This window comes from Leuciscus leuciscus (genome assembly GCF_965113295.1).
Source record: "Leuciscus leuciscus genome assembly, chromosome: 22".
In the NCBI taxonomy this organism is placed as follows: domain Eukaryota; kingdom Metazoa; phylum Chordata; class Actinopteri; order Cypriniformes; family Leuciscidae; genus Leuciscus; species Leuciscus leuciscus.
Window position 1 is genome coordinate 12,178,682 of NC_138746.1, and position 20,356 is coordinate 12,199,037.

General features: G+C 36.3%; 1 protein-coding gene and 1 long non-coding RNA gene across 2 annotated transcripts in view; one reads left to right on the forward strand and one right to left on the reverse strand.

The window, feature by feature from the left end:
• Nucleotides 1-20,356, reverse strand: part of LOC309486747 — a 251,941-nt gene that overhangs the window by 187,703 nt on the left and 43,882 nt on the right. The window lies entirely within an intron of this gene.
• LOC309486651 (neurotrypsin) lies at nucleotides 312-19,506 on the forward strand. Its single transcript, XM_082154029.1, has 14 exons — nucleotides 312-655; nucleotides 3,040-3,082; nucleotides 6,887-7,129; nucleotides 9,499-9,637; nucleotides 9,736-9,914; nucleotides 10,649-10,796; nucleotides 12,045-12,223; nucleotides 12,380-12,521; nucleotides 12,736-12,950; nucleotides 14,031-14,172; nucleotides 14,254-14,532; nucleotides 15,283-15,405; nucleotides 15,539-15,819; nucleotides 17,393-19,506. Exons 1-14 carry the CDS (start codon nucleotides 575-577, stop codon nucleotides 17,710-17,712), a joined length of 2,514 nt encoding a protein of 837 aa, XP_082010155.1. The 5' UTR covers nucleotides 312-574; the 3' UTR covers nucleotides 17,713-19,506.

The following is a 20,356-nucleotide window of genomic DNA, read 5'->3' on the forward strand; positions in this document are numbered from 1 at the left end:
ATCAATGTTGTTTATTTATAAAATCACAGTAGCCTAAACTAATTTAAATATTTTATATATTATTTAATTTATTTAATCTTTGTCTACCAAATAAAAGTCAGCAATAGGCCTATTGACATTAGCAGGCCTATATCTAATGATTAGTTACTAGTCAAATAGGATGGTCGTCACCATTGGATTACTAATTAAAGCCAAGTAGCCTACTAGTTATATAAAAATAAATGATAGTTAGTTTAAATGAATAATTGTTAAAACGGCTTGCCATAGCCTATCTGCACTGTGCTCCATAAATGTTTATGTCCTATAATCATTTGTAGTACTGAAGGCTGCAGGAGCGGCGTCTCTTCTTTCTTCACCTCAGTGAACGCAAACCTCAGTCAGACCTCAGCATGGGAGGGGTGTCAGTCGTGTCGTTGGACTTTTAGAAGTTTACACAATATTGTTTTGTTCTATCTGATCATTTTCAATGTTTCTTCTTCTGGAACATATATTTATAAACACTTTGAGGCGGGAAGGCGTCCCACTTTCCCTGTATGCCCGCGGAGAGCGATGATGGGACAGTTGTGCTGGATGTATGGTCAATGACAGGATGGATATCACTGGGATTCTCTCTATCGCTGTTGTCTTTCGTTTCTCTGTCGGTGTCTACGGCGAGGTATGTAAACTCAGTTTGCTATGATTAATAAGTTCCTAGTCAGCTCACAAACAGTCAAACTGACTGTGATTGATTTATTTACGCGTTCCTTTGGTTTTAGTAGAGGAGTTCAGACGGCGACAAAAAGCTGTTTTTTAGGCTAGCCTAATAAATACGTGTAGGCTACAGTAATGTTTTTTTTTTTTTTTTTTACTAGTCTGTACAATGAGATTGTACATTTTTCTTCTGTTAAATGAGTAATTAGAATGGAAGTCGACACGCGAAAGATTAAAAAATGTTATCCTGCATGTTATTACGACTCTTTTTGACGTCGTCACTGTGACATTATCGCCGTGTATCACGTGAAAGTGTGTGGTGATTGTTACAGAAGGAATTATGCAGTCTTTGTTCGTTTTTTGTGTGGCTGAGGTGTACTTTGCCCCGAATACATTTAATCTATTTAAAGTATCTAAATAATAATCACGAGATAATGAGAGCCGTGCATATGCATATTTACACGTCCCTTATGATGCCATATGTTTCCATAATATGTTACGTTATTAGTTTTTATTTAGTTTTAGTCCTATATAATTTTTTTTATAATCATTATGTCCCTACTTAATAAAAAAAAAAACATGGTTGCACTATTTTAATATGTCCTTGTTACAGTTTAAGTAATGAACACCATGCACTGACTATAGGGTTAGGAATAGAGTTTGGTTTAGAGTTAGTTGCATGCAATTATGCATAATTTACTGGTATTACTAAGTAGCGGCAGCCTACATGTAACAAATGTAACAAAATAAAATAAAACTGTAAAATAAAACATTAAACCAGTATAAGTGGGTTTGCTGGTTTCAGATGGTTTAAGATGATCTTCAGCTGGTCTGCTGTGGCCTGACAAGCTGAAAACTGTCCAAAACCCCACTAAAACCAGTCAACATACTTGAAAGCCACACTGTTAAGATGTTTCAGCAGGGAGATATGAATGAACAAAACATGCATGAAAGTAATAAACAGAACATAATGACTTGGGAGAAAATCCTAAAGCCGTACATATCCTTTGCAAGCTGAGCACATCAGACAACCAAAGCTTAACCCTTCTATTGTCTTCGGGTCATTTAGGTTTTGGTATTGGAGTCAGGCTTTGCGCCATTTTCAAGAACATCTCAACTAAAACATTTACAGCAAATGTTCAGTTATATATGTTTACTTTTTAATATTTTATATTAAGGCCTGGTTTCACAGACAGGGCTTTGACCAAGCCAGGATTAGGCCTTAGTTTAATTAGAACATTTAAATAGCTTTTGTAAACATGCCTTAGAAAAAAATACTGGTGTGCATCTTGAAACAAAACACTTTCTTAGTACAATAGGACAGTTAACGTATACTTGCTGTTATTTTTTGTCTTAGTTGTTCCTAAAGTCTGAAGGTTTGAGAAACTTGCATCTTAATTGTACTTACACCCTCTAGTACACTGCAAGCGTCCTGTCCCATTGTTTGCTTGCAGTTCAGTGAGGAATGAGGATGAGAGAAAAGTGTGATGCTCATTCCCTTCATCACACCCATCTCACACAGTAGCAGTCACATAATGGCTTGATCATGAAAGTGTTCTTTGATCTCAGCTGAAGTTCTGCTAAAGCATAACTGCTCCACACCATTAACTCATGTCTTTGTGACATTTTCCTGTCGTAAAGCAACGGATACCTTTAATAGCCTTCCTCTAGGGAGAAAACCTCTGACTAAGGCTGGCAGCTTGTTTTTGGGATCAAAACAACACGTAACTCAAACAAAACAAATAAAATGGAATAAATAAGGCTGTATGTGTTTAAGTCGTAATTCATGTCCAGTTATTGTCTAGCCATTATTATTATTCACTTCATTTATTTGTCATGCCCTTACAAAAGTGTCATGCACATGAAAAAAGTTTTTTATTGGCATCTATGGTTCCATGAAGAATCTTTAACATCCAAGGGACCTTTCCATTGCACAAAAGGTTATTTTTAGTGGAAAAGTCCTTTAGATTATTAATATGTGCTTCAATCTAAGAAAAAAAAAGGTTATTTTAAGAACTCTTCACTGAAAGGTTCTTTGAAGAACCAAAAAATGGTTCTTCTATCTATGGCATCGCTGCAAACCCCCCTTTTTGGAACCGTTATTTTCAAGAGTGTGATGCCGTGAAGTTATTAGATTGGGATACCATGATACTTTTGTATATATTAAACAAAATACCAATACCAAAATGATATACCAAAATGAATACCAAATGATTACCCATTAATTTCACATGGTAATTCTAAGAATATGGTAAAGAACATGTCCAAAAAAACCTTGTCCTTGTTACTTTTTTTTACTTTTTTGTTAGTGAAATAAGTAAACTGACTGTTGTTGTTTTTTCTTCATAGGCAAGACAGAGCGCTGTATACCTAAATACCCTGCAGAGCTCAGGTAGGCACTTACATGCATTTACAAGTCTATATTTTTCACTATTTCTTAAAGGTTAAATAAAGGTGCAAGCTGGAATCCTATTTTGTTTCTTTACGAGATTTGGCGATATACCAGCATCTCTTTTGTGAGAACATTTGCTTGGGAAATTAAATTATGCCACCTAATTCAGGCACACACTTATTGGTTGCAGCTGAAATGTCACTGTACTTTGTTCTCGTAAAGAGCATCTCTTTCAGTGCCAATAACCACATCCCTGCTTGGCACTGTATTTAATACAACATTAACCGACGCAAAAACACTCGACTGTCAAGAGATATATTTGTCTATGTTTCCCTACGGCAGAGTTCAAGAAATACTCTACCACAACAATTGCTTCTCAGACAAGATTGTATGGAGAGAAACACAATATTCAATGTGCTTGTAATATGAGTAAAGCACAAACGCTTACTGATGACAGTGAACGGATGAGAAGCAACTGTGGCATTGATGGGCTTTGAGGAGTCGCTTGACTGAATGTCCCACTGTTTTTGCATATTACACATGTCATATTCATATTCTGTGAACTTTATTGCTTTCCTTGCCTTCCAAGTCTAGACAGGTTTGTGCGCTGACATCCTTAGGGCAGGATGCTGAAATATACTCAACCTTCCCACAGAACCGTCAACCTACTCCCAGTTCATGCTGGGGCAGTGTGAGATTCCTCTATGATTGCCTCATATGTAGACTTATTTTACACAGGCCAGCAGCATCTGCTGTTAAACCACTTATATTTAGTCTCTTGTGATACCACCAGGAGTCTCGTTGGTGGTCTTTATCGTGCTCTATAACTGTAACACCATGATAAATATGAGTGGAACTTAACCCTGATGCTATTTCAGCAAATTGCTTTACTGTATGTATATAGACCGACATACAGCGTGGAACCTGAGCTCTCACGAGACGAGACGTGAGTATGTGCAAGAAAAGATTTTAGACTGTTGAACTATTAACCTGCCAATGTGCACATATTTATAATGTCGAAAATATTTTTAAATTGGAAACATCAACAATCAAATCTCTTTTCCATAGATTTTTTTTTTTGCTCATATACTATACTCACACAGTGTATGGTGTTTTATCATCGACTAGCTATGCAATGCACATATTTATGATTCTGAAATTCACAATATCAGTACCAGTTATTAACTGATATTATATTTTTTTCATTTATTGCCTATATATATCTGGTATATATATGTGTGTGTGTATATATATATATAATTAATATAATATAACATTATAAAATGTATGCATATATATATATTTGATAATGGTTATATTATATTACATTATATTAATTACATTGCATTACATTATATTATATTGCATTACATATTGGTTATCAGCCATACCATGAAAATAATTATCAATATTTTATCATTAGATTATGGAACATTTTGTTTGTTTTTTGTTCGGTGAGATGTCAGATAGCCATGTCATGCTCCTCTGTTGCCTCTGCCTAAACTGAGATAATCATAATGGATGGACTGGAAGTTTAAAAATGGCTCAGATTGGAAATCTAATACTGGTCCCTGATGAAACATGTTTTTCATAAGATATGGAATGATACTGTGTGAGGTTTTTTCAGTACTTTGTTTACAGTTATTTTTGGAATAATGTAGATAAAAGAGAATGACGTAATAGAGTTTTAGTGATGCTTTAGCTCTAATATGCTTATCTTGGCCATCAGTCTTTAAGTGCATTTGTCTCAGCTCAATAAGTCTAAAGTAATCTACACAAGCAGGGTTAGGCTATGTGTCCGCTGGGTGTAGATTTGTATATGCATACAGGTGTAAATACTTTTCTGGCGTTACATCTGCTAGCATTTTTGCCCCTAATACTCAGAGTTTGAGATTGTCTCATCTCTCTCTCCCTAAGGGTTTAGCACCTGCTTCTAAAGAGAGACTAGGGCACAATGTCCTCTGTTTGATCCTGCACAACAGGCCCATAAATTCTCAGGAGCTTTTTTTTTTTTTTTTTTTACTCAGAACTGATCGATTCTATGGAAGCTTGTTTCTGCCACAGAATAAAAAATAAAAAAGGTAATTGTGACTTTTTATCTCACAATTCTAACTTTTTTTTCTCACAATTGCGAGTTTACATCTCGCAATTCTGACAATTTCAAAATTGTGAGATATAAAGTCGCAATTGTGAGTTATAAAGTCAGAATTACGTGATATAAAGTCGCAATTGTGTGTTATAAAGTCAGAATCACGTGATATAAAGTTGCAATTGTGAGAAATAAACTCGCAATTCTGACTTTTTTTCTCAGAATTGCATGTTTATATCTTGCAATTCTGACTTTATAACACGCAATTGGGAGATATAAAGTCAGAATTGCATGATATAAAGTCGTAGTTGCATGTTATAAAGTCAGAATTGCAAGATATAAACAGAATTCTAATATAAGTCAAAATTATTTCTCGCAATTGTGTTTATATCTCACAATTCTCATTTTATAACACTCAATTGCGACGTTTATATCATGCAATTCTGACTTTATATCTTCGGAGATGTAAACTTCGGAGATGTAAACTTCGGAGATGTAAACCTCTAATTGCATTAAAGAGCGTCTCCTCCTTATTTCATTCTCTTTTATAAATGCCCCAAAGCACCCAATGAAGTGACTACTACTTTTAAATATCCTTCTCTTGTGGTGGATGGATTTAACGTCTGTCTTTTGTCTGAAAATACGTCAAGACTCCAGTTAAGCGTGCATTTGGACAGTGGGCACAAAGCCCAGGACTTTCTCCCTTTCTAGTCACATTTCCAGAAAAGCATTAGAGAACAGACTGGCAGCGAATAGGGAACTGCTTAAGATTGTAACTAATAAGTTATGGATTGCGGTATTAAATGATTGTTTAAATGCTCACAAATTAATTTAACAACCCACACTAAAGCATGAAATTAAATGGTTGTTTCTGGCTGCTTGCTACACAGTAAATATTTTAGAGAATGCTCTCTCACATGAGACTTGTCTAGAATACATCATATAATTTGGTCACAAAAATGCTCCAAAGGCACAATATTTTTGTTTACTTGTATGATTTTGATTAGAATCATTTGGAAAAAGGAGTTTCCTGATTGTGGCTAACTGACGCAAGCAAGCAAAAGTAGATTCGTTATTTGAATAATTCCTTAATATTAATTTGTTTGAAAATATATGTCGCACACACACACACACACACACACACACACACACACACACACACACACACACACACACACACACACACACACACACACACACACACACACACACACACACACACACACACACACACACACACACACACAACACACACACACACACACACACACACACACACACACACACACACACACACACACACACACACACACACACACATTGTATAACACATCACTACAAGGCATGTAAGGTCTGAATCTGTGACTCATAGTGGGTCCTCACAGGTCTTGCTGTTCCAGCAGTGCAGTAAGCCATCATTAGTATCTCACACTGCCCTCCGCACCCAGAGGAAGGACTGTAGGGGTTTTCACTCATAGAAAAAAAGTTACAAGATCAGAAAGCTAATAAGACCACCGTAGGTTTGCAACACTGCTGCTTTGACATAACACAAGGTCCTATCATTTTAGGTCATGCACATTTTTTTCATGCCAAGGATTTTAAAATGAGTTGAGCTTTATTTGCCACTGCATTAAAATATTATTTTATGTTCCATCAAGGGCATTGTTCAAGTTTGAATGCTGAATTTAACTTAAAATTTTGCATGTTTCCCATAGGACCTCTGTCCTGCTCTGAGGGCTTCACTGAGCTGGGGTATTACAATGGATCTGTGTCTCAGACAGACTCTGGCTCTTCCTGTCTAAAATGGACTGACTTTCCAGACTACATGCTGCAGTACCCTGATCGTGGGCTGGGTGACCACAACCACTGTAGAAATCCTGACCGTGCATCCAACCCCTGGTGCTTTTTCAGACAGAAGTCAGGAGCAATCGGATGGGCCTACTGCGACTGCCACCAGGGTGAGCATTCCTTGTTTGTTTTTTAAACAAAAGCTTTATTGTTATTTTAATATCTTTTTGTACCTTGAGTTTTGAGGAAGAGTAAGGGACCATTCACACACACACACACACACACACACACACACAAATGCGAGACGCAGGTCAGTGGAATGTAAAAAAAAACATGCTCTTGAGAGTTTTTAAAAGTTGAACTTCATTTAACTTGAGCACTGTGTTTTCAGAAGACAGGAGTGCAACAGTCCAACATGTCAGTCCAGCGCATGTTTAGATAGAAAAACAATGGAAAAGCAGAGCAGTGGAATGCCAAAAAATGTTTTGTGTGGACAGACCGTAAAAGTGACAAAAGCCATTTACAAACCAACCAACACATGTGCAAAACTATTTCTGATCTGAAGCTTGAAAATGATAAGTGTTACTATGCAAAAATGTTTCATCAGGTTGTTTCTTAAAAATTTTGAGCAGGCGGGTTATCGTTACAGATATTATATCAGTCTATAGCATGACTCTCCCATGGATCATTTTAGACATCAGAGATATACTGTGACCAGCTAAGTTATTATTAGGGAAATTATGCACTGAATATGTTCTAGACATATTAAATGTACCCACAGACTGGTAAATCTGACAAACGTGTGAGCTAATTCTGATTCATCTTTATTATTCTCAAATTAATTACCGTTATGATCAACACATGCCTTTCTGGAGCCTAACTGTATGTATTTATGTATAGGTTTATTTACATGTTTATTTATTTATTCATTAATTTACTGTTCTATTTATTTATTTATTTTAGGTCTATTTGCATAGAGGCAGTACAAAAGCATAAACAAAATGCATTGTACATAGAGATTGAAGCACAAGCTAATTTGTATCTAAGTTTTCTTTTTGAGTCCTTTACATACAAATGGGTTATTGGAATACTCATTCCATGTTAAATCCGTTGTCATTATAATTTAAATTGCTGCAGTACATACATACAGTAAGAGAAACAACTAGAATATTAAAAAATGCAGAAAATAAAATAACATTTGGGGCTGTAGCGCATGGTTGCAGGTGGCTCTAGTCTTGCTACATTTGACATTGAAAAGCACTTACTGTACCGTGCTGTTTGTGTTTATTAAGTGAATGTGTCCTGGTGAGTATTTGTGTCCTAGCTGTCATATTAGCGTAGGTGTTGTACAGAAATCGAGTGACGTTTATTATGGCAGTCACAGCTCACAGCCACAGTCAAGGATTCTCTCTGTCCTCTCTTTTTAATATACTCTATTCGTCTTCCCCTATCTATGCATTTATTGTCTAATAATCAATCAGACTCACGTCCCTCATGTGTATTTGTTACTCTGTATTACTCCCATTCTGAAAGTGTCTGTTCGCTCTCTGGATCTCTTTGTGCTGGTCTGTCATCATCACCTGCCTGTGTCTGTGGTTCAGTCCCAAGCTGGTGTTGAAATCTTATCTGCCTCATCTCTGGGAGCTGTGATTATCTCTGTCTGCCTCTCTCCTCCTTTTCTTTTCAATGTAATAACATTAAACACGGTTAGAGACTCAAACAATTAGTGTGTATTTAAATTAATGTCTGTGAGCATGCCGTGTGGCAGCAAGATGATCATTTGCAAGACACAGTGTCTCTAATGTGATCATTCTGTACTAATTATAGAGAGTTGATTCACAGAGTCTGTAGATGTAAATGGGTGATAGTGGGGTAAGCTGTGCCACTTTTACTTTAAGTTGTCCTCTAGTCAAGGAGAAAGAAGACAGAGGTAAAAGGTAATTATATTTCAGGATGTCTGCTCTCCACAGAATAGAAAGAAGACAGTATCTGCAACAGTAAGGGAATGGAGAATTGGATTTCTCAAAACATAAAAAGCATTTGATAAGCATATATATATATATATATATATATATATATATATATATATATATATATATATAGTAAAGGGTGCGTAGGGACGAGGCAGAGAGAGAATCCAAGTGACCAAAAAGACAAAGACAAAAACACAGATAATCCAGACCGGGAAACAGGCAAATAGTCCACACGAACACAAAGATTTCACATTGTCACATTGATTTGAACATGATAATCTTGTACCATATTGATATAAAAATACAAAGAGAGAGAAAATATATTAAATTCTTTATCAACAATATGAAGTGCATTACATATTACATCACGTCAGGGTTTCCCAAACTGGGTTTCTTGAGGGAACTGCAGGGGGTTTGTGAGTTTAATGAAAAGCTATTAAGTAATTAAATCCTAAAAATGTAGGATTAAAATAAATAAATCAAAATAAAACACTTAACAGTTACTAAAAAAGATTAAATATTTTATTTGTTTACCTGCATGCCATGTGACATGGCTCTTCCTCCAGGTGAGGCTCGGTTGGTGGGGGCTTCGTCTAATAAAAGTGGTCGTCTTGAAGTTTACCTGAATGGCCGTTGGGGAGCAGTGTGTGACATTCACCTGACTGATCGAGATGCCAGTGTGATCTGTAGACAACTGAGGCTCGGGTATAAGCTGCAAACTCTATTCATTATTAGCTAGAGGCTCTGAACTGATTATCGCTCAGTATGTGCTCTCATTTAATTACCTGCTAACTCCCCAACAGTGAAATCGGCACTGCGCTTCGCCACTCTTACTTTGGACCTGGATCTGGTCTCTTCCACTTTGAACGTCTTGGCTGCCATGGCAATGAAGATTCTCTGCTGAAGTGCCGGAGCCGGAAATATGTCTCCGGCGACTGTAACCATGGCAATGAGGCCGGAGTGGTGTGTGCTGTCCCAGAGGGTAAGTTCGTTTTTTCATTTGAGTGGGGTATTCTGTATATACTTTCAATTTTGATCCATTTAATGCATGAACATTTTTTTATTTACTTCAACTTTTGAAAGGTATATAAATATAGATGTACATATAGATTTCGATTTATAGGGCCTATTTAGATGTAGATGTATATATAGAGAGAGAACAAATGCAAGTTAGGAAACATTATCTTTGTCACATGCTGTCAATTAAATTTGTCAGATTCACAGTTCATAAAGAAATAGCTGAGCTTCTGTTTCTGCTGATCATGCTCCTGTAAGATATATTTTCAACAGGGGTTTAGCAAGGCCTTCTGTGGAGCTAAATGAAGACAGAATTCATGACAGACAGAAGCAGAGTCATAAACCGTGTGCCTGTTGTAATGGGACAGTTTGCTAGAACAAGGTCAGGTATATTTAGGGAGAGCTGTGAATTATTCACACAGAAACATTAGGAAGGAGAAAGCAATCTGAGATCTCTGAGGCTTTGCCAAGGGTTCTTATACGTCCCCATCATTTACCATGCACACATACATGCTACTAAGCATTATGCCATATGTGGGAGACATATATCTTGTAAAAGTATCTCTACTGATGCATATAGCATCATAGTTTTAAGCTTCTGCTCTCAAGATAGTGTGAAATGTTTCACTGATTATTTTGTCCTAATCATTTTCTGCTGCAGTAAATGAATTATCGGAATAAATGAAATGTTTTGCTTAGGTAACGGTGCCCCCCTGAGGCTCGTGGGAGGCCTTGAGGATTTCGAGGGGCGTGTGGAGGTGTACCATAACGGGAGGTGGGGTACTATCTGTGATGACCAATGGGATGATATTGATGCTGAAGTGGTTTGCAGACAGTTGGGGTTGGGGTAAGAAATATGTCATCATATGTATCCTTTTTTTATGCCAAGGACCCCCAAATATGACTTCATGATTTTTTTTAAGAAAGACTACTTAAATAAAATACTTCCAATTAAATAATTTATATACTGTATATATTAAAATATAATATAATATTAATATTATTTATTTTCTATTAAGTTGACAGATTGGATTTTATTTCATACCTCTCAGGCTGAGGCTGTAGATAAAAAGGAAAATACAGTTGCTAAATTAAATATCTTAAGTTAACACGTTAACTTTAACAGCCCTGAAAAAAAAACATTTAGTAAAATTAAAAAAATTAAAAAAATTCCATGATTTGCCTTGTGGCTTTCCTTTTGAAAAAACAAGAAACTTATCTTATAAGCGTGAGTATGAGGATATATTGCAAGTTCTTCTAATGTTGCTTGAAAGCTTTTGTAAGTAAGGACATCATCAGGATGTTACTGAGCTCTTTTCTGTTTAGAAATGTTTAGAAATATTTATAAATGTTTTGCTTTGAGCTGGGAGACACTGATGATGTCATGCACAAATCTGAGTGCTGCTTAAAAGGACAGTCCTTTTTACACGCACTAGCTCAGTGAGTGAACTTTATTAATATAGATGAATGGAAGGAGTGTATGAATGATTGATGGGGTGCAGGGACTCACTCCATGAATCTGCTGTGGGATCGAAAGCAACTGATTTTACCCTTCACCATCCATCTAACATTTTTTTCTGTTCAGTTTTTTGTTACAACCGTAGACACGCACACACAGACCCAAATACTTTGCTGTGTTCACTTTCTACTACACTTCTCACTATCCTCTTATTGTACATTATATACATCAATAATGATTATCTTGAATGCCTTTGCACTGTAAGTATCATTACAAAGTTATGTAACTGAACTAATATGGTACCTCTGTATCTTTCTTCCCCCTGGTTATAATCATAAATGTATACTGTTTTTCAAAAGTTTGAAAGAAGTCTCTTTTGCTCACCAAGGCTGCATTTATTTGATCAAAAATACAACAATTGTAATAGTCAAAGAACTTCTATTCTTTGATGAATAGAAAGTTCAAGCAACATTTTGAAATACTTTTATTTTGTAAAATTTAAATGTCTTTACTGTAATTTTGGATTGATTTAATGCATCATTTGTGAATAAAAGTATTCATTTAAAAAAGAACTGACCCCAAACTTCTTGACTGTTTCGGCATGGGAAAGAATCACAGGCATTTGTTTATTTTTAGTGGTGTACCAAAGGCGTGGACATGGGCACACTTTGGGCAGGGCACAGGACCTATTGTACTGGATGGCGTGCACTGCACAGGAAATGAACTGTCTCTTGAGGAATGTCCTCATGCGCCCTGGGGCCGGCACAACTGTGACCACATGGAGGACGCTGGAGTGTCTTGTAACCCATTTACAGGTGAAGATGACATGAACTGTGTTAGACAACATCACTGCCCGTTTGATAACACATTGAAAGTACTATAGGGACCAAAATTTCTGCCCCTTTTACTTTTATCACAATTTCATCTGTCTGTAAGTGCATAGATTAATATCCATGCTAATGCTGCTGTAGATGGAGTGTTGCGTCTAGTAGGAGCTGATAGCCCATGGGAAGGACGCCTTGAGGTTTATTACGCTGGAGAATGGGGCACTGTATGTGATGACAACTGGACTGTACGTCATGCCCAGGTGGTGTGTCGGCAGCTGGGTTTTCGGTAAGCTGATTGATAACATATTCCTAATGTTAATGTATGTAAGCATATGATGTGCTACTTTGAAGTAACTAAAAGCAGCACATTTGTGCATATTAGATGTTTTCAAGTTTAATTTGAGATCTTTTGGTCTCAGGAAACCAAGAATGAATGACTGTATAAATGTTCTCATTCAGCCGTCTGATCTGTTGCTGCAATACCGCTATTTGTCCAACAGAGGGCGTGCTAAGGTGGCTCCAGATGGGATGTATGGGGAGGGTACAGGGTTGATCTTGCTGGATGAGGTGAAATGTGAAGGGGGCGAGAGCTCTCTGCTGGACTGTGCTCATGGTCAGTGGGGGCAGCATGACTGCTCCCACAGTGAAGATGTGGGCATACGCTGTGAAAGAGAAGGACATAACAATGAAATTCCTGAAGTGGCTCCTGCCGCAGGTGCGTAAACTCCATGTAAACACTTTTATTAGCTTTATCATCATCAAGAGTAACACAAAATCCTAACCAGATGTTACACAAGAAGAAACATTTTACACTTTTAAGAGCCCTCCAAAACAAATTGGATATTAGGAAACATCATCTTTTATAATATGAGAATTATTTATTCATATCATAAAATGGCATGTTTGCATATTTATATATGCTTATAAAAAACATTGTATCTTGAAGAACATGGTTAGAACATGGAGTAAAACACATTGAAGTCATCAGAAAGTGATTTGTTGCTCTGACATCAAATCTTCGTTAACATAATGTGATTTTAAAATAATTATATAAAAAAAGCTATTTTCTGTCATTTCAGGCACCATATTGACACCATATTGTAGGGCTGTATAACAAGAGTGCCCGTAAAAACATTCTTAGCCAATGAAATGCCTTTGTACCCCACGTGGGGGATATTATTTCGCATGACATCATCCTTTAAAAAAGAGAATGGATTTACTTTGTAACTAATTATCTATTAATTTTATTCTCATATATTCACCGCATGTTCAAGTCTATAGAGGCCCTTTTTATAATTTTATTTATAACAGTTTTTATACAAACACAAAAAGTATGTTATACATAAAATAAACAAACAAAGGAGAGAAAAAAACAAAAACCAGAAACACCCCCCCCACCCAACCCGCACCAGTTCGAAAGAGAAATTACACCTTAAAGCCATACATAAACTTAAACAGAACATTAACAATGGAGTGAAGAGATAAAAGAGAGAAGTTATCCATATTACATATAGGCTCAAACATATTTCAACTCTTAGAAAGAGACCTAAGGAAGGGGCCTCAGACTTTATCACATTTTTTAGAAGCATCCGTGATCCAGCTTCAGTCTGTCTTTGAATCTCCCATCAGGACCATCAAATAATGAGATCTGACAGGCATCTATGAGAGCTACGAGAGCACCTTGATCTCCAAACCTCCACAGTATCTTATTTCATAGCAACACCAGGCTTTAGAGTGACTGAATCTCCATCACTATAGAGGCCCATCTTTTCTGTGCTGTATGCTGTGGTTCCAGGTCCCCTGGTGAGGCTGGTGGATGGTGAGAGCCGTAAGGAGGGCCGCGTAGAGGTGTTTATTAATGGCCAGTGGGGCAGCGTGTGTGATGACGGTTGGAATGACATCAATGCTGGAGTGGTCTGCAGGCAGCTAGGATTCATGTAAGCATGTTTATTGTGATAAAAGATCATCTCAAAATCTTCAGACACTTACTTGTTCCTCTTTCCCCTTTTCAATATCAGTGGGGTCTCGAAGGCCCGCTCCATGGCTTATTTCGGCGAGGGCCAGGGACCCATCCATCTGGATAACGTGAAGTGCATTGGAACAGAGGCTTCGTTGGGTGAGTGTTCAGCTGTAGGCCCGGACGCCCATGATTGCAGGAACAGTGAGGACGCGGGGGTCATCTGTGATTACTCTACTGAACCTGTAAAGTACAACGGCATGAGCAAGCAGGAATGTGGTTTGAGACCCAACACACAGAGGCGCAGGAGAAGGATCATTGGAGGAGACAAGTCTCTACGGTAATGGACGTCAGGGTTCATTTTGTTTGCTAACATTGTAACATCTGCATTGTTTTTATGAATCTCTGTATTTATTGTTTATTGGCCAGCTGCCGATGTTATTGTCTTATATTGCACTGTGGTCACTAGAGAACATCATATAATGTTTGTATATTTACAGTTACATGAAAGTGACTACACATTTACTGTATAATAAACAAAAGGGACAGTAAAGACATTTATAATGTTACAAAAGATTTCTGTCAAATAAATGCTGTTCTTTTTAACTTTCTATTCATCAAAGAATCCTGAACAAAATTATCACAGTTTCCGCAAAAATATTAAGCAGCAGTGTTTTCAATATTGATAATATAAAGAAATGTTTCTAACAAATCAGCTTGTTAGAATGATTTCTGAAGGATCATGTGACACTGAAGACTGGAGTAATGATGCTGATAATTCAGCTTTGCCAAAATATATTTAAAATATAAATCAGTTATTTTAAAGTAGTATTTCACAATGTTAATGTTTTACCTAATTTTTTATCAATATATATATTAAACTGTAAAAACAATTATTAAGATGTGTACAATTGTAAGCTCAAGGTCACTGAAAATGTTTTGTTTTGGTGATTACACCACATTCAATTTTTTTTTTTTTTTTTTTTTTTTTATAAATGGTGTAAAAGTGTTAACCATATAAAACCAACATGAACAGAAAGAGTAAATTTCTTGGCACATGTGTTTTAAACCATGTTTAACTGTCATGTAGTGGGGACTGGCCGTGGCAAGTGTCTTTGTGGCTGAGGTCTCAATCGAAAGGCACACATCCACTTTGTGGGGCGACTCTCATCAATTCCTGTTGGGTCATTACTGCAGCTCATTGCTTCAAGAGGTGAGAGAGAGACTCTACTGACATCTAGTGGCTCTCCATAGAATGATAACCACTTTATGCTGTAACAATTGATGCCATTCATGACATCTTGGCAATAAATAAACATGCTGTGCATGAACATCTCTTTTTTCAGGTTTGGTTCTGACCCCTCCCGTTACGTTCTGCGGCTCGGCGACTACCACACAGAGGAGAGGGACGACTTTGAGCGCACTCTCTCTCCTGAGCGCATCGTGATCCACAGGAAGTATAACAGCCAGGGCTGGGAGTATGATATTGCCTTACTGAAGTTGAAGGGTACAGATGGGAACTGTGTGGCCTTTAACCCGCACACTAATGCAGTTTGCCTTCCGGCTCACAGCAACAAGAGGGGCAAGAGGCCCATTGCCTGTGTTATTACCGGCTGGGGAATTACAGGTACTGCAAACTTAAACATATTCAATCAAATCAGTGATTTGAACACACTGATGATGATTAATTGTTTCCTTTAGAAAGACCTATGCTAATAATGCTGGGTAAAAAACTATATAAATATGAATTATTTATAAACAGTATATTAAATAGAATAAGGAAAATTAAGATAAAAAACTAGTTTTGCAAACAAATATTTATGTATGTAAATATTATAATATGACAATTAAAATACAGTAAAAAAAAATATAATATATACTTATATATTAAATCTAAAAAATTTAATTGAATTTGAAATGAAATCGAAACTGAAACTGAAATAAATGTTCAGCAGCCATTGCTCCAGTCTTCAGTGTCAGTATCACATGATCCTTTGGAAATCATTCTAATATACTGATTTGCTGCTCAACAAATATTTCTAATTATTATCGATATTGAAAACAGTTAAAAACTGCTTAATATTTTTGTTGGAAAACGTGATATTTTTTTCCCTGAATTCTTTGCTGAATAGAAAGCTCAAAAGAACAGTCTTTCAAAAGGAAAATCTTTTGGAACATTATTTCTATCATGACAACTCTCAGAAGATTTTTAGCATGGTAATGGATATGACAATGTTAATGTATTTGGTCTTGGCGGAATAAATCTGCTACGTTGCTGCTGCTGCTGAATTGCTGCTGCAGTGGATTTTTGCTGTACGATGTACGATCAATAATGAAAAAAATCCCATAATGTACGATAATTTCAGAGTTTTCAGTCGTTCGTCCAAACACACATCCTACCGCCTCTCTCTCTGGCCCCGAATCATTTTGCAGGCTTGCCTGCCTGCACGCAAGCACGTATACACACACACACACACACAGGCACCACACGGTCAACACTACACTACAGTTTTGCACTACAATTTTTTTTACACTACACTACAATTTTAATTATGTTCAATTACAATTTTCTAGTTCAAAATGTGGACTGTCGGCATATCTTTTGCACTTTGGCAAAAAAAAAGTTAAGTAGCCAGACTTCCTCCAGTTAGTGTGAGCGCATTACACAGCTTGTTTAAATTGGCTGTAAAATTATTTGGAAAATAAAATTGTTGGAAAATAGCTATATTTTATGCGTTTGGTTCGTGTACGATAATTTTTCTCAAAAAACGATAATTTTGAGGTTTTGGTACGATACTTCGACATTTCTAATCTGGCAACACTGGGTGGAGCTGGGGAAGGTGGAGGGTTTTAGACAAACTTAGAATGCCATTTAAATGTTGAGCAGCAAGCTTATTGGCTGCAGATGCGACATGAACCAATCAGCTTGTGCCAAGTAGTTAACACTGTAAATATCATCAGCTTGCGTTAAGGACCCACCAGCCAGCTAGAGTTTCATGACAGAACTAGGAATAAATGTATTTACTGTCACTTTAATACGTCCTTGCTGAATAAAATAATGTAAAAGTAGTCAATCTTACTCACCCCAAACCTTTGAATAGTACTGTATATTTTTATATTATATCATTTATTTACATACATTGAAATGTTTTTTTTTTTAAAGGTTTGGAGATGCTCATTTTTTTCTCTTCTTGTATTAGACTCTGAGTATTCCCGAACACTACTGCAAGCCTGGGTTCCATTACTGCCCTCTCTGAAGTGTAAAAAACGCTACGGCAGTCGCTTCACCAGCCGCATGTTGTGTGCCGGGAGCTTGTCGAACCATCGGCGTGTGGACAGTTGTCAGGGTGACAGTGGGGGTCCCCTGGTGTGCCAGGGCGATGGTGGGCACTGGATGCTCACAGGAATCATCTCCTGGGGTCATGGTTGTGGCGACCCCACCTATCCCGGTGTATACACACGGGTCGGCCGGTTCCTGAAGTGGATTGAGAAAGTCACCCACAGCCCTGCCAAAGCGTGATGTTACAATGTTGACATTAAAGCCACTTATTGCATTGTATAAATATATATTATGAATGAAGGGATCACCAGCTGGCCATTAGGTTTAAAGCAGGTTTGATTCAGTTTTTTGTGTTGCACATGCCATTTCAGTTCCATTTCTGTACACATGAAACGTTCGTGAACATGCACAAGAACGTAAAGCCACAAATGTATGTTTTTGAGGGACAGCTGCATTAAGTGAGTGGAGTTTTCCAGGACTGAAAGGTCTGTGACAGATAAGCCTTTGTAAATATGTTATTTTGCACTATTCTGCATGCCAACAAAGTGGATTATCTGTGGGAAATCTGTGTTCTGGTCTGGCTTTTCTGGAATCTTAAATCAGTTCACATATTGCACTTAAACATATTTTGTTGAGCTGAAGTTCATTTAGGTAAGGAGCGGCATGCATATATGTAAAAATGTATCAACATTCCACTTGGTTATTTGTACTCTTGTTGAAGGTATGTAGGGTACGACTATCATTACTGAGCTTGCAATTTAGAGTTTTTTCAGGTGGGATGCAAAAAAACAGCGTCAGTTTATTTATACATATTACATTTTTCTAAAGCCCCTACCGAAGAGAGGTAATAATATCAGTGAAATGAAGCATTGGACTGTTAATCGGCTGGATGACATGGGGACATGGTGATTAACAAAATATAAGATGGGAGCAAAAACTATATAAACGCTTGACAAACTTTTGCATACAGGTGCTGTAAATGATATGATGTGGGTGGAAAACTATATTTCAATGCTTTTGTGAGTGAACGCAAAGTTTCTCGGGGGAACGCAATACTTTTGCAAAAGAACCCAAAAGTGTTAATTATTCCTCCTATCTCTTTTTTTTTTTTTTTCACCACCGTGTCACCTTAGGGGCTTTGTATGTTGTAGGTAAAAATTACAATACAAACGACTAATATTCAGGGCAACTGTCTTTTTTTCATATTTATTTCACATATGGTCAGAATCTGCTGCTGAAAAGTAAATGATGTCATCTGTTATCATTTTCTGTCAGTCATTATATTACATGGAAGTTGTGTTAAAGGGGCTTTAGTGATGTTACATTTGCTTCCTGCAGTGTTCAGGTTTTTGTATTTATTTACATAACAAGATATAGGCGTACAAATTCATTGTTTCTCAAGAATTGCTGAAATAGGCATAGACAGAAGGAGAGGTGGGGAAGACCACTTTAGTAATTAGTCAAGTTTAATGGCAAAGCATACCTTAAGTACAATTCCATGTAGTCCATTCTGTTCAAATTATTTAGATGTTTTGGTTCTTGATGTTTATGAACAGTATGTTTTTCATCAATACCAAACAGAAACTTTGATGTAATTATGTAAAAATGTATAGGTGGTTATGCCAAATTTAGCTTGTTTAAATCAGTTTAGCAAAGCTGTGAATAGTCAAATGATTAGACACCAAATGTACCAAACATAACATGGAAACAATGGGTTAAACAGATTTAAATGCATGTCCTTCTCTGCACTTTATTTTCTTGTTACAAGCAAATCAAAATGCATAGTGTAATGTTAAGGCATCATGATATTAATCATTTATCTTAAATTGTGTTTGTATTAAATGTTTAAAATTTAACATTGGAACAGGCTGATTAAAAAATACACATGAAAGGGTTTTGAATATGTATTATTATTGTTAATGGTGAAATTTACTCTTTAACAGCCTAATTATGTTGCAGGTACACAACAATATGATCATGCTTTATATCTGCTAGAAATTATAATGAATTAAATAAATGAGTCATTAAAATATTTATTATCAAAGTCTATTTCAATAAACATTGATTCTGCAACATCCAAATAAATATAGGTATATAAATTTGTTGTAGATTAAGTTGTTTTATCGATTAAAGCAAGTAGAAAAAAATCACTAAATAAATAACAAAACAAAATAAAATAACAAACAGTTTTCCAGCATACTTCTAAATGGTTTTAAGAACAGAATATACAGTTGGCAACCTTTATTAATTATAGTCTGAAGATAATCTGACTTTTAGAATATTATCATTATAGAATATTACAGAATATTATTAGAATAATATTAGAATATTAGAAAAAAATCTAATATTACTTCCAGCAGTTTTGCAGAAATATTGAGACCCAATGCCCATTACTTTAGACATCAAATTATAAAATCCTTTGTAATAAAAGTAAATGCCCAGTTTGATAGTATGACATCTTAATAATGTCACCTAATTTTGAAACAGTCAAACAATTTCTTATTTCAAGATAAATATAATAGAATCAGATTTTTTTTGTCTGTTACATCCTGCCATGCTTTATTCATTTTAAGTAGCCTAAGCAGCCTAATTTTTGTATTAAAAAAATATAACAATAAAAAACATCAGTGGACTTATAGCATATTGTAAATTGTAATCATATTATCCTGCAATTTGGGTGGCACCAAATTCCAAAAAGTATGCTGGAATGGATACTGGCTCTGAAAATGATAAAAATCCACTATTTGTGTGATACCAACACAGCTAAATGAATTGTTGCATTGCTAAAAGAAGCTCTATCCAAGTCACTATCAAGCATTCGTTCATTGTTATTGAGGTATTTGATTTTGAATGTAAGCTCATGTCCTAAATCACACAGTTCAAG

Excerpts from the sequence above, each read along its gene's own strand:
- LOC309486651 (XM_082154029.1), top strand. The coding sequence starts at position 575 with ATGGTCAATGACAGGATGGATATCACTGGGATTCTCTCTATCGCTGTT. Across the intron at positions 12,522-12,735 it reads TGTCGGCAGCTGGGTTTTCG|AGGGCGTGCTAAGGTGGCTC; the intron begins GTAAGCTGATTG and ends TTTGTCCAACAG. Across the intron at positions 15,406-15,538 it reads GCAGCTCATTGCTTCAAGAG|GTTTGGTTCTGACCCCTCCC; the intron begins GTGAGAGAGAGA and ends CTCTTTTTTCAG.